This window comes from Dendrobates tinctorius, unplaced genomic scaffold (genome assembly GCF_039654945.1).
Source record: "Dendrobates tinctorius isolate UK_male_01 unplaced genomic scaffold, ASM3965494v1 ptg000028l, whole genome shotgun sequence".
NCBI classification, from domain to species: Eukaryota; Metazoa; Chordata; class Amphibia; order Anura; family Dendrobatidae; genus Dendrobates; species Dendrobates tinctorius.
In genome coordinates this window covers 52,659,338-52,676,226 of record NW_027361696.1, presented here as the reverse complement: position 1 = coordinate 52,676,226, position 16,889 = coordinate 52,659,338, and the positions used below count along the sequence as shown (strand labels likewise).

Sequence of the window (16,889 nt, the reverse complement as noted above, 5' to 3'; positions counted from 1 at the left end):
ATCTCCTTGTCCTCTCTCAGGGTGCCCCGCGCTGTAAGTGGTGTACAAACTGTCCGGAGGGTGCCTGTATCGGCAGTGATGGGAGCTGTACTTCAGAAAATGACTGTCGTATTAACCAGCGGGAGATATTCCTGGCCAGCAACTGCTCTGAGATCTCATGCGAGGCCTCCGATTGCCACAAGTGCGTCGCCTCCGGGAAGTGCATGTGGACGAGACAATTTAAACGAACAGGTGCCAGCAAGCGGCTCATCCAATCCTGCCCCCCACCCCCACCTGGTCTAATCTCCCCTGGCTAATCTCGCCCAATTCCCTCCTAGGTGAGACCCGTCGGATACTGAGTGTGCAGCCCACCTATGACTGGACCTGCTTCAGCCACTCGTTGCTTAATGTGTCTCCGATGCCAGTGGAATCTTCTCCGCCCCTTCCTTGTCCAACTCCATGTTACAACCACAGCACCTGCCACGAGTGTCTCAGCTCTAAGGGGGCTGATGGTGGGTGGCAGCAGTGTGTGTGGAGTGTCGCATTGAAGCAGGTAATTAATTAATGCAAGATAGAAATCCAGAAATTTACTGGTTACATTTATAGTCGTGAGTTCACTGTACTGATCCTGAGTTACATCCTGCATTATACTCAAGAGCTGCACTCAATATTCTGCTGGTATAGACACTGTGTACATACATTACATTACTGATGCTGTGCTGAATTACCTTATTTTTTGGACTATAAGACGCAGCGGACCATAAGACGCACCCCAATTTTCAGAAGGAAAATAGGAAAAAAAATAATAATGTGTCAAATGGGGGTCCGTCTTACAGTCCGAATTCAGCTTACCTGGGAAGGGATCCAGCAAAGGTGGAGGAGTGGTCACAGGGGTCATTCAGTGCTCCAGGCTGGTGCGGTGGCGGCGGCTCTGTGCTGGGGCAGCTGGGCTGGGGCAGGTGGGCTCTGTGGGGTGAGGGTGGCGGCGGGCTGTACTCTGGTGCAGGGGCGGCGGCTCCGCCGGCATTTCCTCAAAGCCCGGAGGCCCCCGCACATCCGTTGCTGGCTGCCGCCATGTTGCGGTGGCCTCCGGGAACATGGACGCCGGGAAGATGGCCGCCGGTCCGGGGACGGTGCATGCGCAGGTTCAGATCTCGTCCCGAGATCTCGGGGGACGAAATCTCGTTGCCGAGATTTGAATCTCGTCTCTCGAGATCTCGGGACGAGATCTGAACCTGCGCATGCGCCGTCCCTGGACCGGCGGCCATCTTCCCGGCGTCCATGTTCCCGGAGGCCACCGCAACATGGCGGCAGCCAGCAACAGATGAGCGGGGACCTCCGGGCTTTGAGGAAATGCCGGCGGAGCCCCCCATGGAGCACAGAGAGCTGCTACCCCTGCATCGGAGCACAGCCCGCTGCCACCACCGCACCGCAGAGCCCCGCAGCACCCGCACCAGCCTCCAGCCATGATCGGAGGTTAGTATATTGCTACCATAAGACGCACCCCCCACTTTCCCCAAAAATTTTTGGGGAAAAAAGTGCGTCTTATGGTCCGAAAAATACGGTATACACCAGAGCTGCTCTCGCTATTCTGCTAGTACAGTCACTGTGTAAATACATTACATTACTGATCCTGAGTTACATCCTGTATTATACCCCAGAGCTGCACTCACTATTTTGCTGGTGCAGTCACTGTGTACATACATTACATTACTGATTCTGTACTAATCTTTAGTTATATCCTGTATTATACCCCAGAGCTGCGCTCACTATTCTGCTGGTGAAGCCACTGTGTACATACATTACATTACTGATCCTGAGTTACATCCTGTATTATACCCCAGAGCTGCACTCACTATTCTGCTGGTGCGGTCACTGTGTACATACATTACATTACTAACCCTTAGTTACATCCTGTATTATACCCCAGAGCTGCACTCATAATTCTGCTGGTGCAGTCACTGTGTACATATGCAATGGGTACGGAAAGTATTTAGACCCCTTTAAATTTTTCACTCTTTGTTTCATTGTAGCCATTTGGTAAATTAAAAAAAGTTCATTTTTTTCTCATTAATGTACACTCTGCACCTCATCTTGACTGAAAAAAACAGAAATGTAGAAATTTTTGCAAATTTATTAAAAAAGAAAAACTGAAATATCACATGGTCATAAGTATGCAGACCCTTTGCTCAGTATTGAGTAGAAGCACCCTTTAGAGTTAGTAAAAGCCATGAGTCTTCTTGGGAATGATGCTACAAGTTATTCATACCTGGATTTGAGGATCCCCTGCCATTCTTCCTTGCAGATCCTCTCCAGTTCCGTCAGGATGGATGGTGAATGTTGGTGGACAGCCATCTTCAGGTCTCTGCAGAGATGCTCAATTGGGTATGAGTCAGGGCTCTGGCTGGGCCAGTCATGAATGGTCACAGAGTTGTTCGGAAGCCACTCCTTTGTTATTTTAGCTGTGTGCTTAGGGTCATTGTCAAGTTGAGGTGCAGAGTGTACATTAATGAGAAAAAAAATGAACTTTCTTTATCGCTTCATTGGGAGACACAGGTAACCATGGGTGTATGCTGCTGTCGCTAGGAGGCTGACACTAGGTAAAAAAAGGGAAAAATAGCTCCTCTCCAACAGTATAAACCCACCTACAGGCACCAAGTACCTCAGTTTAAGCTTAGTGTCTGTAGGAGATGGACCTGGATCTAACCCCAGATCTGCATTTTCTTTTGCAGGCCACCTGTTGTGTTTTATTAATCTTTTTCCCTTTGTTTTTCAGGTTCATCTTTCTTAGGGTAACAGGGTGTAATTTCTCACCCTGTTTTCCCGTATTTATGCGACCGAGAGAGCTGTGTGGTATCGCCCACTCTCGGACCCGCTGGCAGGACTTTATCCCCTGTCACCCTTATGGGTGTTTCAGGGTAACTCCAGGCGGCCAGTCTTTGCCTTTTCCCCAACTCACCCCTCTCCTCGGAGAGGGCTTAGAGGAAGACGGTGGTCACCAGCGGTGACCTCCCTCCTTCTTTGTAAAGGGTTGATGCCGTCTTCTGCACCGTCTGGAGACGGTGTGTGAAGGAGGATCCCTATGCCAGCGACCCTCTTCACCCCAGGGGGCTCCTGTTGCGATTCTCAGCTGTGAAGAGGAATCGTGGACCCACCTGCAGGTAATGTATGATTCCTCCATTCCCAGCAGCACAGGGCGTTTTCTAGCTTCCATCCCTTGTCTGGCAGCGCTGCACAGACAGAACCACCGCCCATGATCCCTACTATACACTTTTATGACCTGTTGAAGCGTAATGTAAGCGTGAAACGATCGTCGTCTGTACTTGCTCCATGGTTTTATATGCCTGCTGTTGGTAACTTGATGCCACAATAAAGGATTATTTTGAGCGGGACGGAATGTGCCTATCCACTTTCTTCTCTATGGATATACAGACTATTTTCCTTGGAAGTGGCACCCGTGTTCCCTGATATGTGTGCAGCTTCATTAACCCGAGGTCATACAGCTGTGCCTTTGTTCTGCTTTTTCTCTTCTATGGTATGTGATCCAACCAGATTCTGCCTCTGTTTCACCAGCCTCCTTGCTTAGCCACGCCTCCCGCTCTGCAGCGTGCCTCTTCTGCCTGAGACATCTTGCATCCGTGGCTCTGCTGATCTGCACTTTCTAGCCTCAGATTCTTGTTCCTGCTGGCCATCTTCTGCCAAGGGGACACAGCTAACCTTGGGTCATCTGCTGTTCATCGCTGGCTTGGGTAGGCTCTGTCCTCTTTCTTTCTCTCTCTCTCGTGCCCCCTGTATAGTCGCTCTTCAGCAGTAGCAACAAGGCTCGACTTATACCCAACTCTGCAGGGGCTTCTTGTCCTCCCTCTAAGCCCACCGTAATTCATTACGCTGCTCGCTTTCCCCAGTCCCGCACGCTCGGTGCCTTGGGGTGATCCTCGACTCTGCCCTCTCTTTCAAACCACATATCCAAGACCTTACCTCTTCCTGCCGCCTCAAACTCAAAAATATTTCCCGGATCTGCGCATTCCTCAACCGTGAAGCCACAAAAACACTAGTGCATGCCCTTATCTCCCGCCTCGACTACTGGAACCTCCTACTCTCTGGCCTCCTCCCTCTAGCACTCTGGCACCACTACAGTCCATCCTACACTCTGCTGCCAGACTAATCCACCTGTCTCCCCGCTATTCCCCAGCCTGCTTCCTATTGCCCAGAGGCCCAAGTTCAAAACCCTAACCATGACATACAAGGCCATCCACAACCTGCCTCCTCCATACATCTGTGACATGGTCTCCCGGTACCTACCCGCACGCAACCTTCGATCCTCTCAAGATCTCCTTCTCTACTCCTCCGTTATCTCTTCTTCCCACAGCCGCATACAAGACTTCTCCCGTGCTTCCCCCATACTCTGGAACTCTCTGCCGCAACACATCAGACTCTCACCAACAACGGAAACCTTTAAGAAGAACCTGAAGACCCACCTGTTCAGACAAGCCTACAGCCTGCAATGATCCTCACTCTACTGAACCACTGCACAGCCAGCTTTACCCTCTCCTAGTGTATCCTCACCCATCCTTGTAGACTGTGAGCCCTCGCGGGCAGAGTCCTCTCTCCTTCTGTACCTGTGTGTCCCTTGTCTTACACATGTTTATTGTACTTGTCTATATTTCCCCTTTTCATATGTAAAGTTCCATGGAATAAATGGTGCTATATAAATGTATAATAATAATAATTACACCTGCGCCCGCTGCAAAGTTAAGTGGTCTTTAGGCCAGCCCTCTCCCCTCTGCCCGTCCTGCCTTACAGGAGCACTCCAACGCCCGGGATGAAAGCACACCCCTACTCACGGAGTGGGCTGTTGCTATGTCTGTCTATCTCTGACCTGACTAAAGTGTCCCAGTCCCTGGTCCAAGTCCTAGAATGTCTTCCACATCTATCTGCCGTCACCAGTGCTCCGAACGTCCCTCACGGTGATTCGCACGCACTTGATCACGACCTTCACAGGGACAGATCGGGTAAAAGACCTGTCCCTTAAGGAGGATCCACCGTTCTCTCGCCTGTCCTCTAAAACAGTTGTCTATGCTGGACGGTGCGTCTCTTAAGGATGCTACAGACAGGCAGATTGAGTCTTTGATCAAATCGGCCTTTGAGGTGACCGGTGCCTCCCTCTGACCCAGCTTCGCCTCCAACTGGGTGACGAAAGCCATATCTGCCTGGGCCAAAATGCTTCGCCAGGGCATCTTAGCGGCAGCTCCTCCAGATGAGCTGGCAGATTTGGCAGGCCAGATTGCTCACGCTGGCAAATATCTTCTGACTGCCTCCTTGGATGCGGCCGCCTGTTCCGCCAGAGCAAACAGCAACATCATTGCCATACGCCGCATCCTTTGGTTGAAGGCGTGGAATGCAGACCCGACCTCTAAGAAGTCACTAACTTGACCTTCTAGGGTTCTAGGCTCTTTGGGTCCAGGCTGGACCAGATCATTTCGAACACTACCGGGGGAAAAGCACTTCACTGCCCCAGTCCAGGCCAAAATGTCCCTTCAACAGAAAGGGACCACTGCCATTTCGTTCCTTACGACCTTTCTCTTCAGGAACCTCCTTCCAGCAGGACTGTTCTTCCACCCCAGGGGAAAGAAGGACACCATCCTTCAAACCAGCTCCTCACTGGAGGCCAAAGGGCCGCTCCTCCAAGCCCTCTGGGTCCCACAATCACAGGTTCTCCTCTAAGTGATGGGGAAGTCTTTCCATGGTGGGAGACCGGCTTCTTCTGGATCAGAGAGATCGTTACGTCCGGCTACAAGATCGACTTTTCTTCCCCCCCACAGGAAGACACTTCTTTTTGTCTCGCCCACCAAAACAGCCATCTAAAGCCCCAGGGGTTCTCCAGGCCATCTCTTCCCTTCTAAACACAGGAGTTAATCGTACCAGTTCCTTGGAACAAACGGTTTTCAGGGTTCTACTCCAACCTTTTTGTAGTCCCGGAAAAAGACGGTTTGCATCAGAGATTCCTTTGGTTTGACATCCAGGAGGATCATTATCCGCTCACGGCCCTTCCTTTCGACCTGGCGTCTGCACCCATTGTCTTCTCGAAGGTCATGGCAGCGGTCATATCCATCCTTCGCTCCAAGGGGATTCTCATCCCTTACCTGGATGATCTACTGATAAAAGGGCCGTCCCGCCGAGACTGCGATTCGAGTCTTCAGGTCACTCTGGACACTCTGGTCCGTCTCGGCTGGATATTCAACAGAGAGAAATCCTCCCTGATCCCCTACTCAGCGCCTGGTGTTCCTGGGCATGGAGTTCGACACGACCCGGGCTCGCGTCTTCCTTCCAAAGGACAAGTTTTCATCCCTCTGACAGGGAATCCGATCCCTAAAGCGTCCAGTCCCTCTCCCCCTTCGGTCCTGCATTAGAGTCCTGGGGAAGATGATTTCCTCCATGGAAGCCGTGCCCTCTGCCCAGTTCCACACCTGTCCTCTTCAGCTGGCTCTCCTGTCTGCCTGGACCAACCTGTGCCTCAGCTTCTCAAGGTGAGGCAATCCCTGACCTGGTGGACGCTATCTGCCTCAGTCCTGCACGGGAGGTCCTTTCTTCTTCGGTGGCAGGTCAACACCACAGATGCCAGTCTCCTTGGGTGGGGAGTGGTTTTCCTTCAGCACACAGCGCAGGGTCGCTGGAACGCTCAGGAAGCCATTCTTCCCATCCATCTTCTGGAGATCAGGGCAATCTTCCTTGCCCTTCTCCACTGGCAGTCTCTCCTAGCAGGCAGGCCAGTCCGCATTCAATCGGACAACGCCACGGCTGTGGCTTGCATAAACCACGAAGACAGGACTCGCAGCAAACAAGTCATGACAGAGGTGACAAGAATTCTGCGATGGATGGAACGTCACGTCCCTGCCATATGAGCCGTTCACAACATTCCGGGGGTAGAAAATTGGGCAGCCGATTTCCTGAGTGGTCTCTCAATCCCGCAGTCTTCAACCAAATATGTCGAAGATGGGGAACTCCGGACGTCGACCTCATGGCATCCCGGATGAATCACAAGGTTCCTCTTTTTGTAGCCAGGGCCTGGGATCCGCTGGCCATCGGTTGCGACACCCTAGTAATCCCGTGGTCCCAGTTTCAGCTGCCTTATCTTTTTACGCCTCTCCCCTTGATTCCGAGGATCGTAAATAAGATATAATTCAGAAGGGATTCCCGTGATCCTGATAGCTCCAGACTAGCCCAGACGACCTTGGTGTGCGGAGCTGGTAAACATGCTTTCGGACGATCCCTGGAGGCTTCTAGACCTTCCAGATCTTCTCTTGCAAGGCCCCGTCTTCCACCAGAGTTCTCAGTCTGAGTTTAACGGCATGGCCGTTGAGGCCGCAGTTCTGAAGGATGCTGGCTTTTCTCACCAGGTCGATCAGACCATGATTAGGGCGAGAAACCCAGCATCCTCGCGCATTTACCACAGGTATTGGAAGGCCTTCTTCTGGTGGTGCGAGGAAAACAACTTGCTTCCAATGACTTTTTCCCTTCCTTCTATCCTGAGCTTTCTTCAAGCGTGTCTCGACTCAGGTCTATCCCTCAGTACCCTTAAAGGTCAGGTTTACGCTTTGTCTATCCTTTTCCAGAGAAATCTGGCTTTCCTTTCTCAAGTGAAGACCTTTCTTCAGGGTGTCGCCCATCTGGCACCAGCTTACCATCCTCCGATAGATCCATGGGATCTTAATCTCGTTCTCGGCGCCCTCCAACGTGCACCCTTCGAACCCATTCAGGATATTTCGTTTTCTGTCATGGAAGGTGGCCTTCCTAATTGCCATTGCGTCTATTAGGAGGGTTTCCGAGTTAGCAGCATTATCTTGTCGTTCCCCGTTCCTGATTCTACATCAGGACAAGGTAGTTCTCAGACCCGTACCTTCCTTTCTTTCCAAGGTGGTGGTCTCTTCGCATCAATGAGGACATTGTCCTTCCTCCTTTATGTCCTTCCCCGGTTCATTCCCTGGGGAAGTCCCTCCACAAGCTGAATTTGGTCAGAGCCATTCGAGTCTTCTAGGACTGCTTCCTTTCGTCAACCCAATTCCCTGTATGTCATCTCTGAAGGTCGATGAAAGGGGCTCCCAGCTTCTAAATCCACTATCGCCTGTTGGATTCGTTCGGCGATACTGGAGGTTTACTGAGTTCAGGACAAACAGCCTTCTCTGGGAGTGAGGGCGCACTCCACCCGGGCTGTGGGGGCCCCCTGGGCTGTTTGTCACCAGGCTTTGGCCTTATAAATTTGCAAGGCCGCGACCTGGTCGTCATTGCACAGCTTTGCCAGGTTTTACAGGGTTCATACCCATGCCTTGTCCGATGCAGTCTTGGGTAGGTAGGTTGCGCACCAGCCGACCTAAGTCCGTTTTCTTGGCATTCTTTCTGTTCCCACCCTTGGAACTGCTTTTGGACGTTCCATTGGTACCTGTGTCCCCCCAATGAAGCGATAAAGAAAGATGGATTTTTGGCACTCACCATTAAATCTTTCTTGGAGCCTTCATTGGGGGACACAGCACCCTCCCTAATTGTTTGTACCGTTTTTTTGGGCCTACGTGCCTTGTTGTTGGGTTGGTACATATGTTGAGTTCTTGTTGCTTCTCCTACTGCTTTTACACCAACTGAGGTACTTAGTGCCTGTAGGTGGGTGTATGCTGTTGGGAGGAGCTATTTTTTCCTTTTGCCTAATGTCTGCCTCCTAGCGACAGCAGCATACACCAATGGTTACCGGTGTCCCCCAATGAAGGCTCCAAGAAAGAGATTTTATGGTGAGTACCAAAAATCCCTCTTTTTTGGAATTTACTAAATGGCTGCAATGAAGCAGAGTGTCAAATTTAAAGGGGTCTGAATACTTTCTATACCCACTGTACATTACTGGTCCTGTACTGCTCCTGAGTTACAGCATGTATTATACTCTGGAGCTGCACTCACTATTCTGCTGGTGCAGTCACTGTGTACATACATTACATTACTGATCCTGAGTTACATCCTGTATTATACTCCAGAGCTGCACTTACTATTCTGCTGGTGCAGTCACTGTGTACATACATTACATTACTGATCCTGTACTGATCCTGAGTTACGTCCTGTACTGTACCCCAGAGCTGCACTCACTGTTCTGCTGGTGCAGTCACTGTGTACATTACATTACTGATCCTGAGTTGCATCCTGTATTTCACCCCAGAGCTGCACTCACTATTCTGCTGGTTGAGTTACTGTCTGCCAAATGGAGGACTTGCGCTGAATGTGTTATTTGGTGACTAATCTTTGCCCCTCTTCTTTAGTGCATGAGCCCCACTTTCCTGCCGATGCGATGTGCTGCTGGTGCCTGCGGCAGAGTCCTAAGTGGAGCAGAAAATTGCTCGCCCTCCTGTTCCCGCCACACTCATTGTGCCGCCTGCATCCAGCACCCCCGCTGCGGCTGGTGCGCCCGGCAAGGAGGCAATGGGGAAGGACGATGTTTGGAAGGAGGACTCAGTGGACCCACTCAAGGTAAATACCCAGGCTAGTTGTAATCTCGCAGACCCTGTGGACTGTCCATTGTATAACACTGCTCGTTGGACACAGGTATGGGGGAGCAGTGCGGTTCCTTGGAGTCTCACTGGGCCTTTATGTCCTGCCCCCCTGAAAACGAATGTCTGAACCAACATCACGACTGCAACGAAACACAGAACTGTAGTGACCTGCTGCACGGGTTCAAGTGCACGTGCAAAAAAGGATACACCCTGCACAAGTAAGAGCATCGGCGAGGCTGCGAGGGTTAGATATCAGACTGGCGCTTTTTCTCCAAGACTGAGCATGGTTTTAAAAGCAATTCTATAAAGTCCATCTTTTGTGTTGGAGGAAATCAGTACTTGTTTTAGTGGTTTTTGCCCCTGCTTTCTAGAAATTGGCAGGGGTCTCCGCATTCAGATTGCCACTGATTAAAACTGATGTGTCAAAGCTTTGGTTAGGTAGCGTAAGACCTTACTTTTTAAACAGAACCTATCGGACACTTGCTCAAAAAAGTTAGTTAAATACTTTGTAAACATCCCTGAGCTCCTCTCATTTTGTCGCTTTTTTCCATTTTGTTCTTCGTCTCTCTTTTGCAGAGATATTCACTTTTTACTTCAGGAGCTTAGCATGTGAAACCTCATCTTGTTGCGCAACTGGGAGTTTCTTCATAGTCTTCTCTTGGGGTGTGTGCTTTTATACCTCCCTCCATGACGCTGCCAATCACAGCTTAGCAGTCTTAGTCGCTGCCAAGCTGTGATTGGCAGCATGGTGCAGGGATGGGGGAACCCACACCCCCAGAGAAGACTCTGAATAAACTCTCAGTTGAGCTACAAGTAGAGATTTCACATACTGCGCTCCAGAAGAAACAAATGTGAATATCTCTGCATAGTAGTGATGCACAACAAAACTGAAAAGAGTGACTGAATCAGGGGAGTTCAGGGATTTTTTTTTTTTACCAGGTATTTAACTCAATTTTATTGAGCAAGCGACAGTTCCTCTTTAAAGGGTAACTGTAACTTTAGTCCACTTTGATTGTATTGTTTCCTTTGAGAACTGGCATCGTGGTTTGGCCATTTTAGTACCTCTCTTGTTTTTTTGTTTTTTTTTTTTGTGGTGGCCACCGGACTAATTCTTTTTTCTCCAGTGTTACAGGTCTGTGTCACCCCGTGTGTGAACATGGCTGTGTTAACGGAACCTGCGTGGAGCCCAACAAGTGCCGGTGTGACTTTGGTTACGTGGGGGAGAACTGCTCCGTGGCCTGCCGCTGTAACAAGCACAGCGACTGTTTGGGACTCGGGGCAGAGGATGTGTGTTCTCAGTGCCACAATAATACTATGGTAGGTGGGGGACACTGTGTTGTAACTTCAGGGCTATTTCACTATATTTTAGACTCTTTGTCTAATATTACTGCAACTTACTACCATGCAGCTTCCCACACTGCTGCTGGCAAATATCACCTTGCAACAAAAATTATACCCAATAGTAGCGCATAACCCCTCCTGAGACATCGAATATGGCAGCAGAAATTAATCAATGCACATAGCAGCACTGAGGTACTACAAGTCCCAGCAAACATAGACCTATATAAATGCACAAAGGTGCTACAAGTGTAAGGATAACTTGTCTGTAAATAAATGAACAATGCAGCACTACTACTAGTAGAGTTAAAGCCGCTGCAATAGTTAAGGTACTGCAAGTCCCAGCTGAGCATAGCCTTATATAAATGCACAGTGCAGCATCGGGGTTCTTATGTCTCAGCATAGCCTGTGATCAAATGCACACTGGCATACTGCACATCCCAGGAGAGCGTACACCTATATAAATGAATACTGCAACAAAAAATGTACTAGAAGTCCCAGCATGGCATGCAAATGAATGAATGAATGCTGCAACAATGAGATATTAAAAGATATAGCCTATGAGTTAAAGCCTGATGCAATAGTGAGGTACTGCAAGTTCCAGCAGAGCCTGTCAACAAATGCACACTGATTCAATGAGTAACTACAAGCCTCAGCAGAGCGTATAAATATATGAAGGCACCACAATATTGAGGAACTACAAGTTCCAGCGTAGTCATAAATATGTGGACATCAGTGGTACATTGGGGTACTACAGGTCTCAGCATAGCTTATAAATAAATATAACTGTACAGTAGAAGGAAGGCTCACCTGTCACTGCGGGTGATGTGAAGTCCGGTTAGAAGGACATTGCTGCGGGTCTCCTCTGCTGCAGTGGATCGCATGTCCCTGGGGGTGATGTGAGGGCAGGTCAGAAGGGCATCGCTGGGGGTCTCCTCTGCTGCAGTAGATCGTATGTCCCTTGGGATGATGTGAGCGGCAGGTCAGAAGGGCATCGTTGGGGGTCTGCTCCGCTGCAGTGGATCGTCTTTCGATGGGGGTGATGTGAGGGCAGGTCAGAAGGGCATCGCTGAGGGTCTCCTCTGCTGCAGTGGATCGTCTCTCGATGGGGGTGATGTGAGGGTAGGTCAGAAGGGCATTCCTGGGAGTCTCCTCTGCTGCATTGGATTGATCATCTCTCCCTGGGGGTGTTGAAAGGGCAGGTCAGAAGGACATCGCTGGGGGTCTCCTCTGCTGAAGTGGATCGCTTGTCCCTCGGGATGATGTGAGTGCTGGTCAGAAGGGCATTGCTATAGGTCTCCTCTGCCACAGTGGATCGTCTGTCCCTTGGGGTGATGGAAGGACAGGTCAGAAGGGCATCGCTGGTGGTCTCCTCTGCCACAGTGGATATCCTTCCCGGGGGGGGGGTGATGTGAGGACAGGTCAGAAGGACATCGCTGGTGGTCTCCTCTGCTGTAGTGGATCGCTTGTCCCTGGGAATGATGTGAGTGCTGGTCAGAAGGGCATTGCTATAGGTCTCCTCTGCCACAGTGGATCGTCTGTCCCTTGGGGTGATGGAAGGACAGGTCAGAAGGGCATCGCTGGTGGTCTCCTCTGCCACAGTGGATATCCTTCCCGGGGGGGGTGATGTGAGGACAGGTCATAAGGCATCGCTGGTGGTCTCCTCTGCCACAATATTTGCTCCTCATCCTCTCTGTGCTTCTCTTGTCTGGCCTCTAGGGGCAGCACTGTGAGAAGTGTAAGCCGCTATTTGTGGGATCGGCTATAAATGGCGGTAACTGTCGCCCCTGTCTGGACTTCTGCCGTGGGAACAGTGAGGTGTGTATGACCATGGAGGAGTACGAGAAAACCCTGAAGGAACCGGACAAGTATTCCCTGGACCCCGACAAGGTGGGTAGGAATACTGGCAGCCCTATGTAAACTTTGCTCATGTCAGATCTCCTGCACTGATAGCTGTGTCCTTTGTGCCTGCAGATCCCAACCTGGGTGAGTCAGGGCCCCACCGAGGACACCGCCCTGTGCGTGAACTGTCAGAATAACAGTCTGGGGGACAAGTGCGAGGGATGTCTGCCCGGGTACTTCTTACTGGACAAACGCTGCACAAAGTGAGTGTAATTTCTGCCTTGTGTGCACACGGCTGTAACCGACAAGTGATCAGGCCATCATTAATTCTGTTGTTGCACCTCGTCGCCACTAGATGGCAGCACTACATTTTCAGAACTGACCTGTGCACCAGTTTTACCAGTTGCTCACAGCAATTCCACATTTAGGGTAATGGGATATTCCGCTCTTCTGCTTTTTTTTTATGGCTTGCATTCTCTGACCCTTTTATTCACCCTGAGGCTGCCTCTCTTGTCTTGTATCTTCCACAGATGTCAGTGTAACGGTCACGCCGACACCTGCAACGAGCTGGACGGAACAAACTGTCCCTGCAGCAACAACACCGAAACCCAGAACTGTCAGAATAGCGCCGACAAGAAGGACTGCTACAAGTACCAGGTACTGGGATTCTGCAGACTGCTGCAGACCCTTATAATACTTCTCAGCTGCTGCAGAACCTCATAATACACCTCAGCTGTCGCAGAGCCTCGCAGCGCGCCTCAGCCGTCGCAGAGCCTCGCAGCGCGCCTCAGCCACCGCAGAGCCTCAGTTTACATACAGAAGGTTTCTTTAGTGGGGTCATTTACACTTTCTCCAACATATCTTGGTCTTTCTTCTTGTGTGTCTTGCAGTGTGCAAAATGTAAGGACTCCTTCCATGGGAATCCTGTGAACGGCCGGCAGTGTTACCGCCTCATGACTGTGGAGCAGGAATACTGCTTTGACCCAACTTCCCAGAGTAACTGTTTCCACGAGCCCAACATCCAAAACTTGCCCTACGGCCGCAGTGTCTTTTTCGGGGTGCAACCCAAATTCACCAATGTGGACATCAGAGTCACCGTTGACGTGACATTTGGCTGTGTGGACGTCTTTGTCTCGACCTCCCCGGAGAGCTTTGCTGTCAATATCAACCAGTTAACAGGGGTCCACTCCGTCCGAATAGCTGAGAATGAAGCATCGGGTGGCCCCGAGCCACTCACTGCTGGCCTGGCTAATGACAGCGCGTGGATTGCCGTCAGTAAGTCGTCTTGGCTTCGTGAGGAACGTCCCAAAGGTCTGATCACCTACATTACGGTCCGGAACCAACAGACGCTGCTGATCGTCCGTGGGGTCCGAGACCGTGTGGTTATCACTTACCCACATGAGCTGCACACCCTGAAAAACAGCCGCTTTTATCTGCTGCTTCTGGGCAATGCGACCGGCGGACCTGCCGAGTCTCAAGGCTTGCTATTCTTCCGTCAGGACCAGGCGCACATCGACCTCTTTGTCTTTTTTTCCGTTTTCTTCAGCTGCTTCTTCCTCTTCCTCTCGGCCTGTGTCCTGCTCTGGAAAGTAAAGCAATGGCTGGACGTGCGCAGGGAGCAGCGGCGCCACCTTCAAGAAATGAGTAAAATGGCCAGCAGACCATTTGCTAAACTGACAGTCTATTTCCACCCTGATGTAGAGATAGTTGGGTGCCATCCCGGAGGACCGGTATTACCGTCACTTCCACATCATCACCACCACCACCATCATCATCATCACCACCGCTCCAAGCCCAGGTTAAAGTCCTACGATCCTTCCGCACCGCAGCCACCCTCGTTGCGGCATTCAGACCCTTTCTTGTCCCAGCTCTTGGGGTACACATACTCCAACTTCAGGGTAGGACCCATCACCCTGGAGCCCACAGATGATGGCATGGCCGGGGTGGTCACTTTACTTTTGCAGCTACCTGGCGGCACCCAAGCCCCCAATAGAGCCTGTCTAGGTTCTGCCCTTGTGACTTTACGCCATAACCTTCAGGAGTACTGTGGGCCCAGCCATGTTGTCAGCAGCTCCCGGAAGGGACTTCTCAGCCACGAGAACCTTACAAGCATGTCACTTTAAAGGAATGGGGTAATCCGAAAGGAACAATGGGGCAAAACCCAAAACTGGTGTAAAATGCAGACTTTATGATGGGCCAGTACTGAATGCGCTCACCTGGGTGAAAGCCTATGGGGATGTCAGCTAATGTCACCATTTTCTGTATCTGGTATGATACTTATGATGGGTTTAGTGCAATTATTTTATTTGTTTTCTTAATTTGGCATCTTTGTCACAAACACTACTATGGTGGGCAGCGATCCACGGCTTTCTGTCTTTTGGCCTAATCCGAAGGTTGCACAGCAATGCACTAACACAAGCGCTCATGTACCTGACCCCTGTGTCTGCTTGTACATAGGCAGCTGTGTATGGGAAAGTATTAATCTAAACCAGAACTGACTGTTACACAGCAACGAACAATAAATGTGTCCACAATCAGTGCAGCACATCGCTGTCATGTCAGGGGGCGAAGCAAAAGAGCAAACCTTTGTTGGTATGTTATTGACAAGTGCATAAAGCCTGCGCTGGCCACACACGTTAGATATCACGTCACCCCGATCCTTCCATACACAGGCACCTGGGCTCTTGATTGCGAGCGGTGACTGACGTATTTGGTCGACTTAATGTGGTAAATGGTAAATTTGAAAATCACTTTATATAAAAATAATGTCTCGTCCCCCCAAGAATCCCTCTGATGTTTTTGACTGTTGCGGGTCTCCATTCTCTTTGAATGGCTGTCCACTGCCTATTGCCAAGTGTGATCCATCTCAGGAAGGCCGGGACTGATTACAGGAAGTGGGGGTGGGGCTTTGTCGCTCTACAGGAACTGGGGGCGGGGCTTTGTCGCTCTACAGGAACTGGGGGCGGGTCTTTGCCACTACAGGAAGTGGGGGCTGGTCTTTGTCCCTTTACAGGGAGTGGGGCTGGTCTTTGTTTCTCTACAGAAGTATGGTGAGTAGTGGGGGCAAGGCTTTGATTTTCTGCAGAAAATGGGGTGGAACTTTGTAACTCTTTAGTGAGTGGGGTTGGGCTTTGTACAGGAAATAGGGCGGGGCTTTGTTGCTCTACAGGAAGTGGGTCGGGGCCTTATTGCTCTACAAGAAGTGGGTGGATCTTTTTCTCTACAGGAAGTGGGGCAGGGCTTTTACACTAAAGGAAGTGGGAGTGTCTTTGTCTATACAGGAAGTAAGGCGACAGTCTTTGCCTCTGCTCCTGCTTTACTGTTTGATAACCTACACACAGGTGTAACGAAGCAACAATCTTTCAGTTCAGGGTTGGCAATGATGGGAGCAGTGCATGATGTGAAGTGAATCACAGGTCCTGCACCTATAGTTCTTGCAGAATGCTAATGAAGAGGAACAATCCACTTAAAAGGAGTGGACGGCAAGTTACAAAGCATGAAGATTTTTTTTTTTTTGAGGTTTTGTGTGAAAGGGCAGGTGCACATTAACACTCCATACAACTCTGATACTCCCTTCCCCCATATCACACACTCGGGGGTGGCCAATCAATATGTGTTTCCAAAAAATCTCCTCTTCCATTGCGCCTATGAGGTACCCTGTGCAGGGTTTTGGTGGAATAGTTGACTGCTCCAAAAGCTGAATGATCTTAATGCAGATTAAGATGCGAACTAGTCATTTTAAGAAACTGCTGTCTGAAACTTTTCCAGAAATTCTCCAATTCAGTAAATAGGAGATAATTTTTGGAGACTGGATAATTTTTGGAGACTTGAATACTTCTTTAAGTCCTGTAGATCTTGACAGAATACTAAATGTACCCAAAACTGATTATTGCCATGATTCACCACAATAAAGGAAAAAGAACTTCCCTCAAAAACAAAATGTGTATATTTGATTTTTCTATACCAGGCGTCCAGGGCAGCAAAATGGTGCCAGAGCTGGCCCCCACTTCTCCTGTGCACCCCATGGCACATAATTCATACGGTGATCCGACCCCCTGCGTCTGTGACATTTGCACATAGATCTGGATAGGTTTGCAACCACTGGATTTAAGGATGTTTCCATTTGTTGTCAGCATGGTGATGTGTTTATCTGCACTGTTCACGAATGACCACTAGAGGGAGCCAGCCTTCTGTGATCTAGGTTGG

At 50.1% G+C, this 16,889-nt stretch overlaps 1 protein-coding gene across 2 annotated transcripts in view; it reads left to right on the top strand.

Moving 5' to 3' along the window:
* The window catches only part of MEGF8 (multiple EGF like domains 8), a 73,208-nt gene extending 56,585 nt beyond the window's left edge, over positions 1–16,623 (top strand). For both annotated transcript variants that reach the window (XM_073570716.1, XM_073570717.1), the window contains exons 35-43: positions 21–231; positions 318–532; positions 9,273–9,480; positions 9,556–9,721; positions 10,628–10,820; positions 12,561–12,731; positions 12,816–12,946; positions 13,214–13,340; positions 13,574–16,623. In XM_073570716.1, the coding sequence (XP_073426817.1) occupies positions 21–231; positions 318–532; positions 9,273–9,480; positions 9,556–9,721; positions 10,628–10,820; positions 12,561–12,731; positions 12,816–12,946; positions 13,214–13,340; positions 13,574–14,806 (2,655 nt within the window). In that variant the 3' untranslated portion in view covers positions 14,807–16,623. The remainder of the gene's footprint in view (positions 1–20; positions 232–317; positions 533–9,272; positions 9,481–9,555; positions 9,722–10,627; positions 10,821–12,560; positions 12,732–12,815; positions 12,947–13,213; positions 13,341–13,573) is intronic.
* The last annotated feature ends 266 nt before the right edge of the window (positions 16,624–16,889 follow it).